The 12,999-nt window shown below is 35.8% G+C and overlaps 1 protein-coding gene across 1 annotated transcript in view; it reads right to left on the reverse strand.

The window, feature by feature from the left end:
- Positions 1-12,592, reverse strand: part of LOC127621192 (docking protein 2-like) — a 29,324-nt gene extending 16,732 nt beyond the window's left edge. Inside the window, exons 1-4 of the mRNA XM_052094702.1 lie at positions 12,474-12,592; positions 9,790-9,921; positions 8,227-8,394; positions 2,090-2,192 (exon numbers count right to left, since the gene is read on the reverse strand). Coding sequence (XP_051950662.1) covers positions 2,090-2,192; positions 8,227-8,394; positions 9,790-9,921; positions 12,474-12,533 — 463 coding nt within the window. The 5' untranslated portion in view covers positions 12,534-12,592. The remainder of the gene's footprint in view (positions 1-2,089; positions 2,193-8,226; positions 8,395-9,789; positions 9,922-12,473) is intronic.
- Between the last annotated feature and the right edge of the window lie 407 nt (positions 12,593-12,999).

Genomic DNA, 12,999 nt, shown 5'->3' on the forward strand with positions numbered 1-12,999 from the left:
TTAAGATCTGAGCCAGACGCAACCCCTCACCCTCCATGGGAACCAGGAAGTACTCGGGGTAATAACTTAACTCTCTCTCTGGAAGGGGAACACATTCTATGGCCACTTTAACCAGGAGATTCGCGTTTTTAAATTTTTTTGCTTTTAACAGTAGACATGATCCGTCAAAACAAACAGGTCCGGTTTATAGTAGTGGGAACCACGCCGCTGAAACAAGGAAGGCGGCGAGTGAATTAAATTTGCCCGAAAGCAGATCGCAGTGCTTGCACCTGCCCCGCTCCAACGCGAGAGCAGCGTTATCCTCCCCCAAACAAACAGAGCAAAACTGATACGTGTCCCCTTCGGCTATAGAGCATAAACAAGGGAACATGCATCGTTTGCCCTGGCTTTCAGTCATTCTCTCTCTTTTTTTATAAATATATATGTATATATTTTCGAGAAAGGACAAAAGGTTCACTGTGCACTGCCTAACCAAGTTCTAACTCCTAGCAGAGGAAAGAAAGTTTTGACAGGCTTGCGATACACACACAAAATAGCTCTGCAAAAAGAGGATCTGACGACACTCTGGTGACGCATCCATTTATAGCCTGGCCACAGGTGCATCTAATGATTACATCAGCCGAGGCTATAAATTCCGGTCAATATTCATTGACGTGTTACACACATATTCACAGCTAGGTCACAATGCAGGATTGTTCCCATAGCGCTTTGCTCAGCGCAGCATCCTAGTGAAGCTTTTTGTAAAGGGAACTGTATATTGAGCTAGGATTAGAGAAAGTATTTTAATACAGAAAAAGTTACACACTTCACTTCTAACATTTTAACAGTCTATAAATATACTGTTTTAAAGCAAAATTCACTATATTAGTTATAAGACCATTAAGCCTCCATTAATCCATTAATCTAATTCAGGCAATTGTTTTAAAGTTAGTAAATGTGCTATATTATTATTGAGTGAAAGAGCTTTATTCTTTATTACTTTATTCTTTATTATTATTGCTCAGTTATACCCAATACAAAATAGGAAACAATAAAGTAAATTAATTTATTTTATTTATTTTTTTACTAACAAGCAAATTTGGGGGCAAAGGAAAATATAAATCAATAATAAATGCATATATCTTTCTAATGTTACTTAATTTCATTCATTGTAACAATACTTCAAAATCTTAAATTTTATAATGGGACTCAATCAGTTCCTTATTTAAAAATGAGGCTCTGTGTTTTCCTACACAACTGTGACCACTTGCATGTTTACTTCTGTCAGCATAATTTATATGAGCTAGAGCTATTTTATAAATAAATTCAATGTGCCAAATATGGTAGTTGTATGTGTATTATGACAGGTTACTAGCTTCCTTTTATGGAGCTTTGACACAGACATCAACTTTCAGGGGTAAAGAGGAATTAAATTGCTCTGGTCATGTGACTATTTGTACTACCCATACAATGACAACTCAGTGTAAAATGCTTCAAAACTCTTTTAAAACCCTTCAAGTGTCAAACTAAATTTTGGTCACAAATATGACCGGTGGGATTAAATTGGTTAATGAGAAAGAAAATAAACATTTTGTTTGTAAAGGGGGGCAAAGAGCAGTAGGATATTGCGCATGTACACAGCTGGTGGTCAGTCCGCATGTGGTCAATGCGGACACTTGTGATATTTCTGTTTCATCACAAGAGAACAAAAATGAGCCACAACTTTCCACTACGTAATCACAAAATGAAGAAGTTTGGTTCTGGTTTAGAAAATTGACAGAATAAAATGTACTCGTGTTGTCTGATGCTGTATTTCTAGTGCATACATTTACTAGAAGTAAACAAGCCAATTTCATAGTGTAACTGTGTCAGCTGTGGAAAATGTATAAATAAACGGCTGAGCTCTATTTCTACTTTCTGAGTGTGTTTCTCACAGAAACTGGCAGATGAGCGGTATTTGACCTTTTTAAGTTACTTACCCAGATCACTGAGACCAACTTATCCAACAAAGCAGTTCCACATGCAACTCATTTTGTAAATTGATGTCCTGAGTATTCACATTTGTTGTTTTGTAATTTTGTTTGTTTTTGTACAACCAGTTTGATCTTACCAGTTTCTCTACTGCAGTAGAGGGTGTTGTCCGACATTGTGACATCAGCAAGATCAGAATGTAAACTTTTTCCTCTTGCTGCTCCTCTCTCTGTCCAACTCATCTACAACATACACAGACATACAGCTGTTTATAAAACACACACACGCAACAAACCCAAAAGCCCACACAATTACAGTTACAACAATTACAATTCATCAAACACTCAGTTAAGTTATTTTGAATATTCACAAAACATGTAAATATAATTTCCACAATTCAAGCACAAAACATTTTTTATGTGGGGTGTGTATTTTTTTCTTTGGTGAAACACTTTTTACTTTCCCAGATTAATATGCATAAACATCTATAAGTAAGCCATTTGTAGCTTGATTTCCTGTTTTGAGAATTCCACCCAGTTTTACACAACAATGTTGGCTCAACCAATGCTGTGAATTTGGGGCAGGACAACCTGTTTGTTTTGACCAATAGCAAACCAGTTTGAAAATGGTAATTAGTGATGCTTGCAGAGCAAAGCATCACTATTACATTCTCACATACTTGTTATTATTAAGTACAAAACTTCGGCATCTAACTCGTCCCGCACCGTTTGTAGTAGACCCACCTGTGCTATGACTTTTCTAAGGGTTTGGGGGTACAGTGCATCCCTGGGGACACAAAACTTCCTGAAAATGTCCCATACGCATACTATGGCAAGGGTCTCGCCCATGAAAACAATTGCTTGTTATTGAGGAATTATATCTCCCAATCGGAATGCCGTAGGGACATGGGGCAGTCTCATTTCACACGGGCTACCAATCAGTCTTTAAGGATCATCTTGGAAATGGTGTAGCCACACCCTAGCAACCATTTATGGCACCCTTAGCAACTGCCCCCATAGACTTCCATTCAAAATGGCCAAGAAGGATATTTTCAAAACAGAATGTTGTAGACACTTGGGGATTTGCTCTTTTGAGTTAGGTTAGTAAGCAGCCAATAAGAATCACTCTGTTCACTGGCTAGCCATGCCCTGGCAACCATTTATAGCACCCTTGCAAACAGCTCTATTGAATTCATTTAGAGTGTGATATCTTCGCATAAGAAAAAATTTGACTTCCATTCAAAATCACTAAGATGGTTATCTCAGGATCAGAATGTCGACTTCAATGTTGGCTTGTATGACTCCGGACAGAAAGCAGCCTTCTTAGTATCACCCTAGCAACTGCCTAGCAACCACATGGGCTTACCCTAGCAACCAAGTAGCAAAACATAGCTCTGCACCAAAACATTATATAAACCTCTCATGCTACCAAAAACTATTGAAGTGCTAAATCATGCTATCAGCATGCTAGCATCATATTAACACATGCTTTCAATGCCTAGAGAAGTGCTACAACATGCTAAAATCATGCTAGTAGCATGCTAACACATGTTAGCAAGGCCTAGCGTATTGTTAAAACATGCTAAAACATGCTAGCGCCAAGATAACACATGCTATCAACAGCTTGTGAAGTGTTAAAATGTGCTACAACATGCTAGCATCATGCTAACACATGTTAGCAACACCTAGTGAAGTGTTAAAACATGCTAACAATGCCTAGCAATTTGCTAAAATAGGCTAGCAATATGTTAGCAGCATGAAAACATGCAAACAACATGTTAGGATCCTAATAGCAGTGCTTAGCAACATGCTAGAACATGCAATGTGACAAGTTTCACCACGGCAACCACCACTCACATTTTCTTCAGGAAATTTACCTCTCTAGTTCTTTTTGCAATTCCGTTTGGTGATGCTAGTGGTGCAGAAATGACACGTCACCTTTAACAATACAATTCCATAGTGAAGTAAGCTTAACCACAGTAAGGTTTGTACAAATGGCCTTTGTTGAAGAAGCAGTTACAAAGTGACCATATTATATTGCACAGCAAAAACCTTAACAGAACAAAGCCTTATTAATTTCCCCTGCAGAACTTGTCCATTCCATAAAGCATTCCTCAGTCAAAAGGAACAGCACAGCTTCTACTGTTTGTTTTTTTATTTGTAGTACCTTTTTTGATACTAACTCTTAAAAATATCCAAAGGCTCTTGCTCAATAAAATCGCACTTATAGCAAGCTGTAATCTAGATTGATCAGTTGACCATAAAAGTTTAGCATATAGCTACATTATGGTGATTCATTATTGCATAATCAAGGAGAGCAAAGAGCTGTAGCTATGTCTCAAATTATGCACTATACACTGTGCAATTACACTATACACTCAGCCATCTAGTGCAGTGTTTTCCAACATTTCTTTCAGCAAATACACCCACAGCACCAAATGTCCAGAGAAAAATTGTGGTATTGAATTGATTTTGCCAAACTTTTAATTACAGCATGTCCACTAATTTTATACCATGTATACACATACTTTATCAGAGTATATGTATATTTTTATACAGTTAAAAATGTGTCCAATTAACTCTATCCACACACAAAAAAATACATATTTAAATAAATAAAATAAATTTCTTGCAAGTTCTTTGAGACAAAGTATTAAGTATTTATGTTTATACTATTTATTGTTATATTTTAATGTTCATTTTAATATTATTATCAATAATGCTATTATTAATTGCTATTAATCAAAGAAAACTGTGCGATTAATTAGTTTAACAATTTTAATCAATTCACAGCCCTAATATAATATTTTATATATATGTATATATATATATATATATATATATATATATATATATATATATATATATATATATATATATATAATTTCTCACAGTGATTTGGTCACAGTGAAGGTCGGGGAGTTGAGAGATGGATTTGATTCAGATAAAATGAACCATGGTTTTACTGTAGTAATAATGTAGTAACTATGTGTTTTGGTGGAAATGATATAGTTCTGATGTACTAGCCATGGTGTTACTACAGTAACATGTTGTTAATAGTAGTTAATAGTAATCATGTTTAATTTTGTGGTTACTATAATTTTACTAGAAAATACCATGGTGATGGTTACTGTAGTAAAACCATGGTTAATTTTTGTAAGGTATGATTAGGAGTAGATGTAGGTTGTCTCTGGGACTCCAAATAAACACAAAAAAATGCTGCAGTGATGCCACTATACTGTATGTTAGTATTTAAACAAGGGTGTAAGAGTATCTGACACTATTTGCACTAGAGTCTAATACTATTTGTACTTAGTGCAAAGAAGATGCTTTTTGTTGCTTTTTACACTTAGTGAAAATAGCATCTGTCACTATTTGCACATAGTGCAAATAGCCTCTGCCTAATTTTATGTTTCCATCACAATGTGTACTATGCACAAGTATTTACATTGATACAAAAAGTAGAACAAGTGCTTAAACTGTCTCTTTAGGAGAAGTGGCAGTTCGGTTTTTGGTTTTGGCTGAGCACATAAAAACGATATTGCAGTCACACGTTTTCTTTATTTCAGAAATTATTTTTGTTTTTTTAATCAACAACTGACTGTAAAGAACAGAAAGGGTGTTATCAATGCCAGATGGATTGTGTTGATCTCATCTTTGAACACGCATTACTGTAAACGGAACAAGTCACACTTTGAAAATTAAAAGACTGGTCTTGGGATTTTAATAATCAGTATTGAGAGCATTCAAATAGCAAACATGATTAATGGGAAAATCTATCTAACATCGAACACAATTTTACCCAGCCCTGATCCCTCTTATTTTTAATTTAAATAATACATTTTGATTTATAGGTTAAACAAAGCAAAATCCAGTTATTTTTCACATAGCCCCTTGAACCTGCTTACAATACATACCCCCTGGGGTATGCACCCCTGGTTGGGAATCACTGATTAAATGTATGAATTCTCAAAGTGTAGTATCATCTCAAAAGGAACACCAAGTTGTTTACTACTCAAAAGCATTCACAGTTTTTCAGCTGTTGGAACTATAAAGTGCTATATAGTGCTGACGTATGCAACAGTGTTGATTTGGCTTGAACATTGCCAATTCCCAATTCCTCCTGAATCTACACCCCTATATCTGGCATTAAGGACAACCAATGGCATTGCACCCACTTATTTCAGTTCACTTCTACAAATCTATGCTTCAACTTGCTCTCTGCGGTCTATGAACGAGTGGCGCCTAGTGGTCCCATCACAAAGAGGCTCAAAGTCTATATCAAGATCGTTCACTTTCTCTGTTCCGCTGTGGTGGAATGAGCTTCCAACCTTCCCACGGTACCACCTCATTATTCAAAAACCAGCTAAAAAGACATCTGTTCCACGAGCACTTAACCAATCCTCACAAATTGCACTTACTATTTAACTTGCACTTACTGTCCAAAAAAAAAATACAACTATTTCTTTGCCTCTTACTTCCACGCTAGCTTCTATACTACTCCAGCCACCTTAAAAACCTGGCAGCACAACACTGCAAATGTTGTTGAACTTTTTATGACAAATTGCTTGCTAAGTTACTCATTTGTAAGTCACTTTGGATAAAAGCATTCTAAATGACTAAATGTAAATGCAAATTTCATCTCTCACCATTTGTTCTATGGACAAGAATAATTTGAATAATTGAACCTCAAATTGTGTGGCTTATTAAGGAGAGGTGTACTGTTTATGCTAGATGAGAATGAAAGTACGATTGCCAGAGCAATATCTATGATCCAGAATATGATAGAGATGTTATTTTGCCTGTAAGTAAACACCTAGCAACCGCCTAGGACATAGCAATGCAACCTCCTGGCCCTTATCACTGAGTATACTTCTTCCTCATGTAATGTTGCAATGCATTAACTTTGACTTATGGTTAGAAATTCAGCAAGTTGCAACTGCCCAAAGAGATGTTGTATACTTCTAGCATTTATTTAGTCCAGGTTGCTTGTTGTTTACTTCCTTTATTTTAATTATTACAGACACCTACAACAAAAATAAATGCATGGTACCATCAGATAAAAATATAAAAACAACTTCCCCACATGAATGTTTCTTTATAAGATAAAATAAACGTGTCCACCAAAATTCATAGGAAATAGAAGCTTTTCTCTGCACTAGCATTAACTAGATCAGTATAAGGAAGCTAAGAGTGAGTCACACTAGCAAGGTTTGCTGATCAGCCTCAAAGGGTATTTACCTTCTGCTGATGTGACAAGAAACCCTGTCAAGCCATGACAATTTGAATCTTATACCACATGTCTGCCGAAATTTCAGCATAAGCTGTCAACACAGACAATTTCTATAGTCTTGGCTGAGGACAGAGATAAACATGTAGGCTCATGATCACCAACTGGCATGCAATATGAGTACACAAACTCAACCGTGCCGTAATTATGAAAAAGACTGGAAACTTTGACGCGGCCTCTCAACACTGTTGCAGTCAAGTGTCTGATGAGTTGTTAGGCCACAATGTTCCATAAAAGGACAGATTCAGGCTTTCATATTTATAGTAAAAAGAACAGGGACCTTTGTTTTGTAGTAATGTGAATGTTGTGAGGAGATGAGCACAATTAGTATTAAAGGTGAAATGTGTAATTTCCAGACCACAAGCATTACCAAACTAAATCGCAAACAGCTTTCCCTGTCAATAATTTGTTTGTCAACAAACAGATAGTCCATGGTTGCGTCAATGTTGGCTTGTCAAGCTGGTCAGGATGCTCAAACAAACAGAGCAATGTTTTGAAAGTGTCACACAAATGTCAGAACTTTAATTTGGTTATTAAGGAGTAATATTTGCCACCTAGGAATGATTTTCAGGGGCAAATTTGTCAAATACTTCAGGTGAACCAATTAAATAAATTCACAATATGAGCAATTATGGCTGCTACCCAAAAAAATCAAAAACCACTTCACATTGGCAACCCTTTCAACAATACTCTCTGAGACAGCACCTATATATACAGTATTTGATCTCTACAGTGTCTGCAGAGGCAGTAAACTCATTAAAAGAATATTATTAAATATATTGCCCCAAAATATTTGTCATTTGCGTTGCCATTTTTGCCAAGAGCCCTAGGTGATTTCTGACCTTGGTAGAACATAGACACATTGTTTACACATTGATTACTTACATTGGTCTCTGCATGCTATATTATGATAGTAGAAATTATTTTAACAAAGAAAAATTACACACTTCACCTTTAAAAAATACATTTAAAGTCACTGTTAAATACCGGAAAAGCGATTTCACAGAGTTTTTGCATCCAGTCCTCTAGTTCAGCTGTCTCAACAGCAAAGACAAATGTCTTTTCAGTCGTCTCCACCAAAAATGGTCCGCAGTCCCGTGGACAGCCTTCGACATCAGCCTCTGACACACGAATGCAATCACTCAACTTTATCACCTGTAACAACAACAACAAAAACTAAATAATTATGTTTTATTAGTATTATTATTTGTATATTTTATGTATATTGAAATCTTTGTGAACAAATGGCCAACAAATGCTTCAAAGGAAGTAGTTCAATCCAAAATTTTAATTCTGTCATTCTAATAACTTTGTGTGAGGAACAGACAAAATGTAAGTTGTTATTCACTGATGATCTTGCCCTCTGCGGCAGCTCTAAAATCAATAATGGCACCTTTAGACATGTTGCATCAGGTTTGACATTTGGCCAATGACATTTGGTCATGAGACACGTGAGAACCAATTACATTTAATTGTTATAGGCACCACATATGATTTAAGAGCTATATCAGAGGGGAAGATTTTCAGTGAATAAAGGCTACATTTCAATCCGTTGCTCTTTTTTTTTAAGCTTGACAGACATGATCATTATGAAGTGTTGTTTTATGGAAAAGAGCATGAAAATGTAAAAAAAAAAAAAAGAATGATAAATGATTAAATAAAATAATTCCTAAAATTCTAACTTTTTGGACAACCTACATACTCAATGACTGCATTTAAATGCACGTTCCTACAACAGTTATGCTTATTAAGCCGACAATGTGTGTGGTCATTTAAATGGTCATTAACTGCTTAAGAATAAATGAATACATTTTTGCTCATTAACCCGATATCACATTTACCAGCGTTCTTATCGGCTAATTCAATGTGCTCAAGTGTTGTGCAAATGCCTCTTCATGGTTTGATGTCAAAATGCAGAGAATAACACAATTATTTCAAATCTCATGTAAAAGCGGTTTTCTTGTTTTGTCTGTTTTTAAAATAAGCAGATTTTTGGGAGTAATCAGCATTTTGGTGTGCATGTAAACAGGCTCAATGTGTCTGTAATAAACTGCTTAAATATTTTATCTGGTAGATCTGTTTCGTACAAATGCACCAAGCTGATCCAGATTTGCAGTTTGATTGAGTGGTTTGATGCATGACGTGCAACGTGTTTTCCCAGAACTGATCCTTATCCACACGCATAAATTATTGAAGGTGGCATTTTGTGTGACAATGTTTTCTCATTCTTTTCTATTTTTTCTTCTTTTTTTCTGTTAGTTGTTTGCTTGTCTTCTTTTTCTGGGTTGTTTTCTTCTTGCATACATTCAAACAAGTCGTAATTCATAGCTCTACTGGGAACAGATTAAATGGCACTTCCTACATATTGTTTGTGCATGTCTGCCTACGCATGAATCGTGTGTATGACCCCCCACGGAGTTTAATTGTTGGCACACCATGAGTGACAAATCAAAGAATAACATCATACTAAAGATACGATATAGTGTTACGTTGTTCTGTTTGCTGTAAAGAGAAACTCTGAACACCCATATTTATTATGTTATTTTTCACCTTTTTGTTGTCTTGTTTACGGTTGGGTTTCTCCAGTGTGTTGCCAGTTCCATCTTTAAACTCAAAGAACTCAAGACGAGAGATAGAACAGGAGTTTTCTCGGTACAGCACGGACCAGACCTTGCGCCATTTCTGAAGCAAAAACCAAAAAGGATTAATATCTGAAAGCATTTGCAGAACTAAGTGGAGTCCAAAAGTCTCAGACCACATTGAAAATCTAGAATTAAAAATGTAATTTATACTTGAAAAACAAGGTTAAAAACAATTAATAAAGAAACATCATGATATGTCATATTTAAGATTATGCTCTATGTTTAGGCCACTAACCAAATAAACACATTTGTGACATTGACCATGACAACTTTTTTCTTTTTCTTTTTCTTTTGCTTCCATTGAAGTGCACAAGATGCTCTTTGGAACATTCTCAAATCATGCTGGGATAAAATTATCATCATGTCTTGCACGAACTTCGGGAGCCCACGCCAGTTTGAGTGCATGCCTTCATTTAAATAAAAGGGGAACATACCAAATACAAAATAATTCATGTTAATTTGTTCAACATTTCAATCATATTGTTTTGTAAAAGAATTTTCACTTTGAAACCCACATTATGTTACAAAGGTTGAAAATGAAAAAGATATGAAATGTGAATTGCCAATAAATGTATATTGATGCTATAGTGTAAATGCTGTATAGTTCAAACTGAAAACAATTTTCATTGTGTCAGTGATTAAAAGAATGCAACTAGTTTGGAAGTATATTTAGCATTGTCTTTTACCCTAAAATGGGAAGTGATGAAAGGCAAAAATACCCTCAGTGTCTCTTTCCCACAGTACTGAAGACAATGGCAAGTCATGTGGTACAAATCTTTTAAAGACTTTCTAAGATTTTTAAATTGAAAGATGGTAAACAGCTCAAATTTCTCCCTTCAAGCCCTATGGTAAAATGTGCACACATACCAGTAAAAAACAGATGTAGATAATTTAACAAGATAATTAAATCTTACTGCAGCTTTAACATTGGTTCAATTGCCAAGCACTGGGACAGAGACATTAGCTAACATTTCAGTGAAATTCATAGCCTCAAACAGAAAATAATCAATTACAAATGCGACACACTCCTTGTTGTTTGCTAAAGAGACAGACCTAATCCTATTGCTAACATTAGCTCATTTAAATGGACTCCAGCAGCCCATAACTCCTTTGAATTATGCCAATGGTCTAATTCTTCCTGCATACCCATATGGCCGAACCAACAACATTATCAGTGGCATCATTCAAAAATAAGGTGGAAATGGTTTTAGATGAGAATATGAATGCATAAAACAAAATCATATAGTTGAGGATGTTTTTTATGACACTGCCAATGAGCCTAATATGATGCATGAATTTATCTCATTTGTAATTGCTTGAGTATGTGCCAACAAACGTGGTTCAAATTAAGCCAAGTGAATGCTGCTAATTGAAATTTAGAGATCGAACTCAACAAGCTATGCACAAGTGTATAAAGAAGATATCATCTTTCAATGACATTCACCGATCAGCCACAACATTAAAACCACAGTTATACAAAGCGTGGTTATCTGAGTTACTGAAGACTTTGTCAGTTCAAACCAGTCTTGCCATTCTCTGTTGACCTCTCTCATCAACAAGACATTTCCATCCACAGAACTGCCCTCATTGGATGTTTTTGGCACCATTCGTTCTAAATTCTAGAGACTGTTTGCATGAAAATCCCAGGTGCTGCTACACGATTGGTTGATTAGATAATCGCACACACAGCAGTCTCTAGAATTTACTCCGAAAGGTGGCAAAAACAAAAAACATCCAGTGAGGGGCAGTTCTGTAGAAAGAAATGCCTTGTTGATGAGAGAGATCAACATAGAATGACCAGACTGGTTCGAACTAACAAAGTCTACAGTAACTCAGATAATCACTCTGTACAATTGTGGTGAGAACAATAGCATCTCAGAATGCTATTCTGAAATGTGGGTTGGCGCAGTGTTGGAGGCACGAACCTACACTATATTAGGCAGGTGGTTTTAATGTTGTGGCTGATCTGTGTTTATTTTCTTAATTTTATTGGGAAGTGAGTTGCCATAGAATAAAGCACATTGAACAGCCATGCATGTATGAACACACCCTTGTAAAGTGATCTCAATTCTCCCCCACTGATAATTCACAGAATTGGTCCAATAATCAATCTGATATGTAGTTATAGAGAATCCCAGAGGTCACATAATGAGAAACGAGTGAAAAATCCCTCATAAACTCTGTGTTTGCTTTGCAGAACTGCTCAATATAGGATGTTTTATATATATTCTTTCATCTATCTGTCTGCTTATTTTTTTTTCAGAATATCGCACATGGTATTGTGGTTGTTATACAGGAAGCACAACATGGGCAATGGTCTTGTAGTATTTTGGTACAGAAGATTTTACGACATTAAAATCAAAGAGACTAAACAAGTATAAACAAAACAAATGTTCTTTTACAACAAGCATGAATTTTAATTTTATAGCAATGTAGTCACACCATTTGAACATTATTTCATCCCTTCTGTGTTCTGACAATATTAAGTGTCAATCCTTTATTGGTACAGAGAGGGCATGATTGTTTTTTTTAGACGGTTTCTTGAATTATCACTGATTCAAAAGCCTCCTGGTAAAGCATGTTCAGTCTTACCTTCCCAAACCTTTGTTGCTGTTGGTACAGCATCCCCCTTTTTCTAATGTCCTCCTCCATTTTTTGTCCTCCTTGTCTTTTCTCTGTCCAACCCAGCCCCTAGAGACTGTTGCATCTATTGTATCATGGTTTTTATGCTGTACTTACTAGTGACACAATCAGCATCTACAAGTTCCGCCATATCTACTTCCTGTATAGCCCAAAAGAGTTTACACTTCCCTGCAAAGCACTCGTGTGTGTGTTTGTATGTGTGTGTGTGTGTGTGTGTGCGTGCGTGCATGCATTGACAAAAACCACAATGATTACTCAATATCATGAATTTCCTCATGTCGTTTTATCCAAATGACCAAAAGAAATAAGTAAAAAACCTCACAGATAGCCCTCAAATGTAATTAGATATTTTGACCACAATTAAAAAAGTACGAATGCCTCTGCATATCAACCATGAATCTAAGTGTCATTTATAACACTAGATATATCAGTAACACTTTACAAAAAGGTTTCATTTGCTAACATTAGTTAACAA

The sequence above is a fragment of the Xyrauchen texanus genome, chromosome 27 (genome assembly GCF_025860055.1).
Source record: "Xyrauchen texanus isolate HMW12.3.18 chromosome 27, RBS_HiC_50CHRs, whole genome shotgun sequence".
Lineage (NCBI taxonomy): Eukaryota > Metazoa > Chordata > Actinopteri > Cypriniformes > Catostomidae > Xyrauchen > Xyrauchen texanus.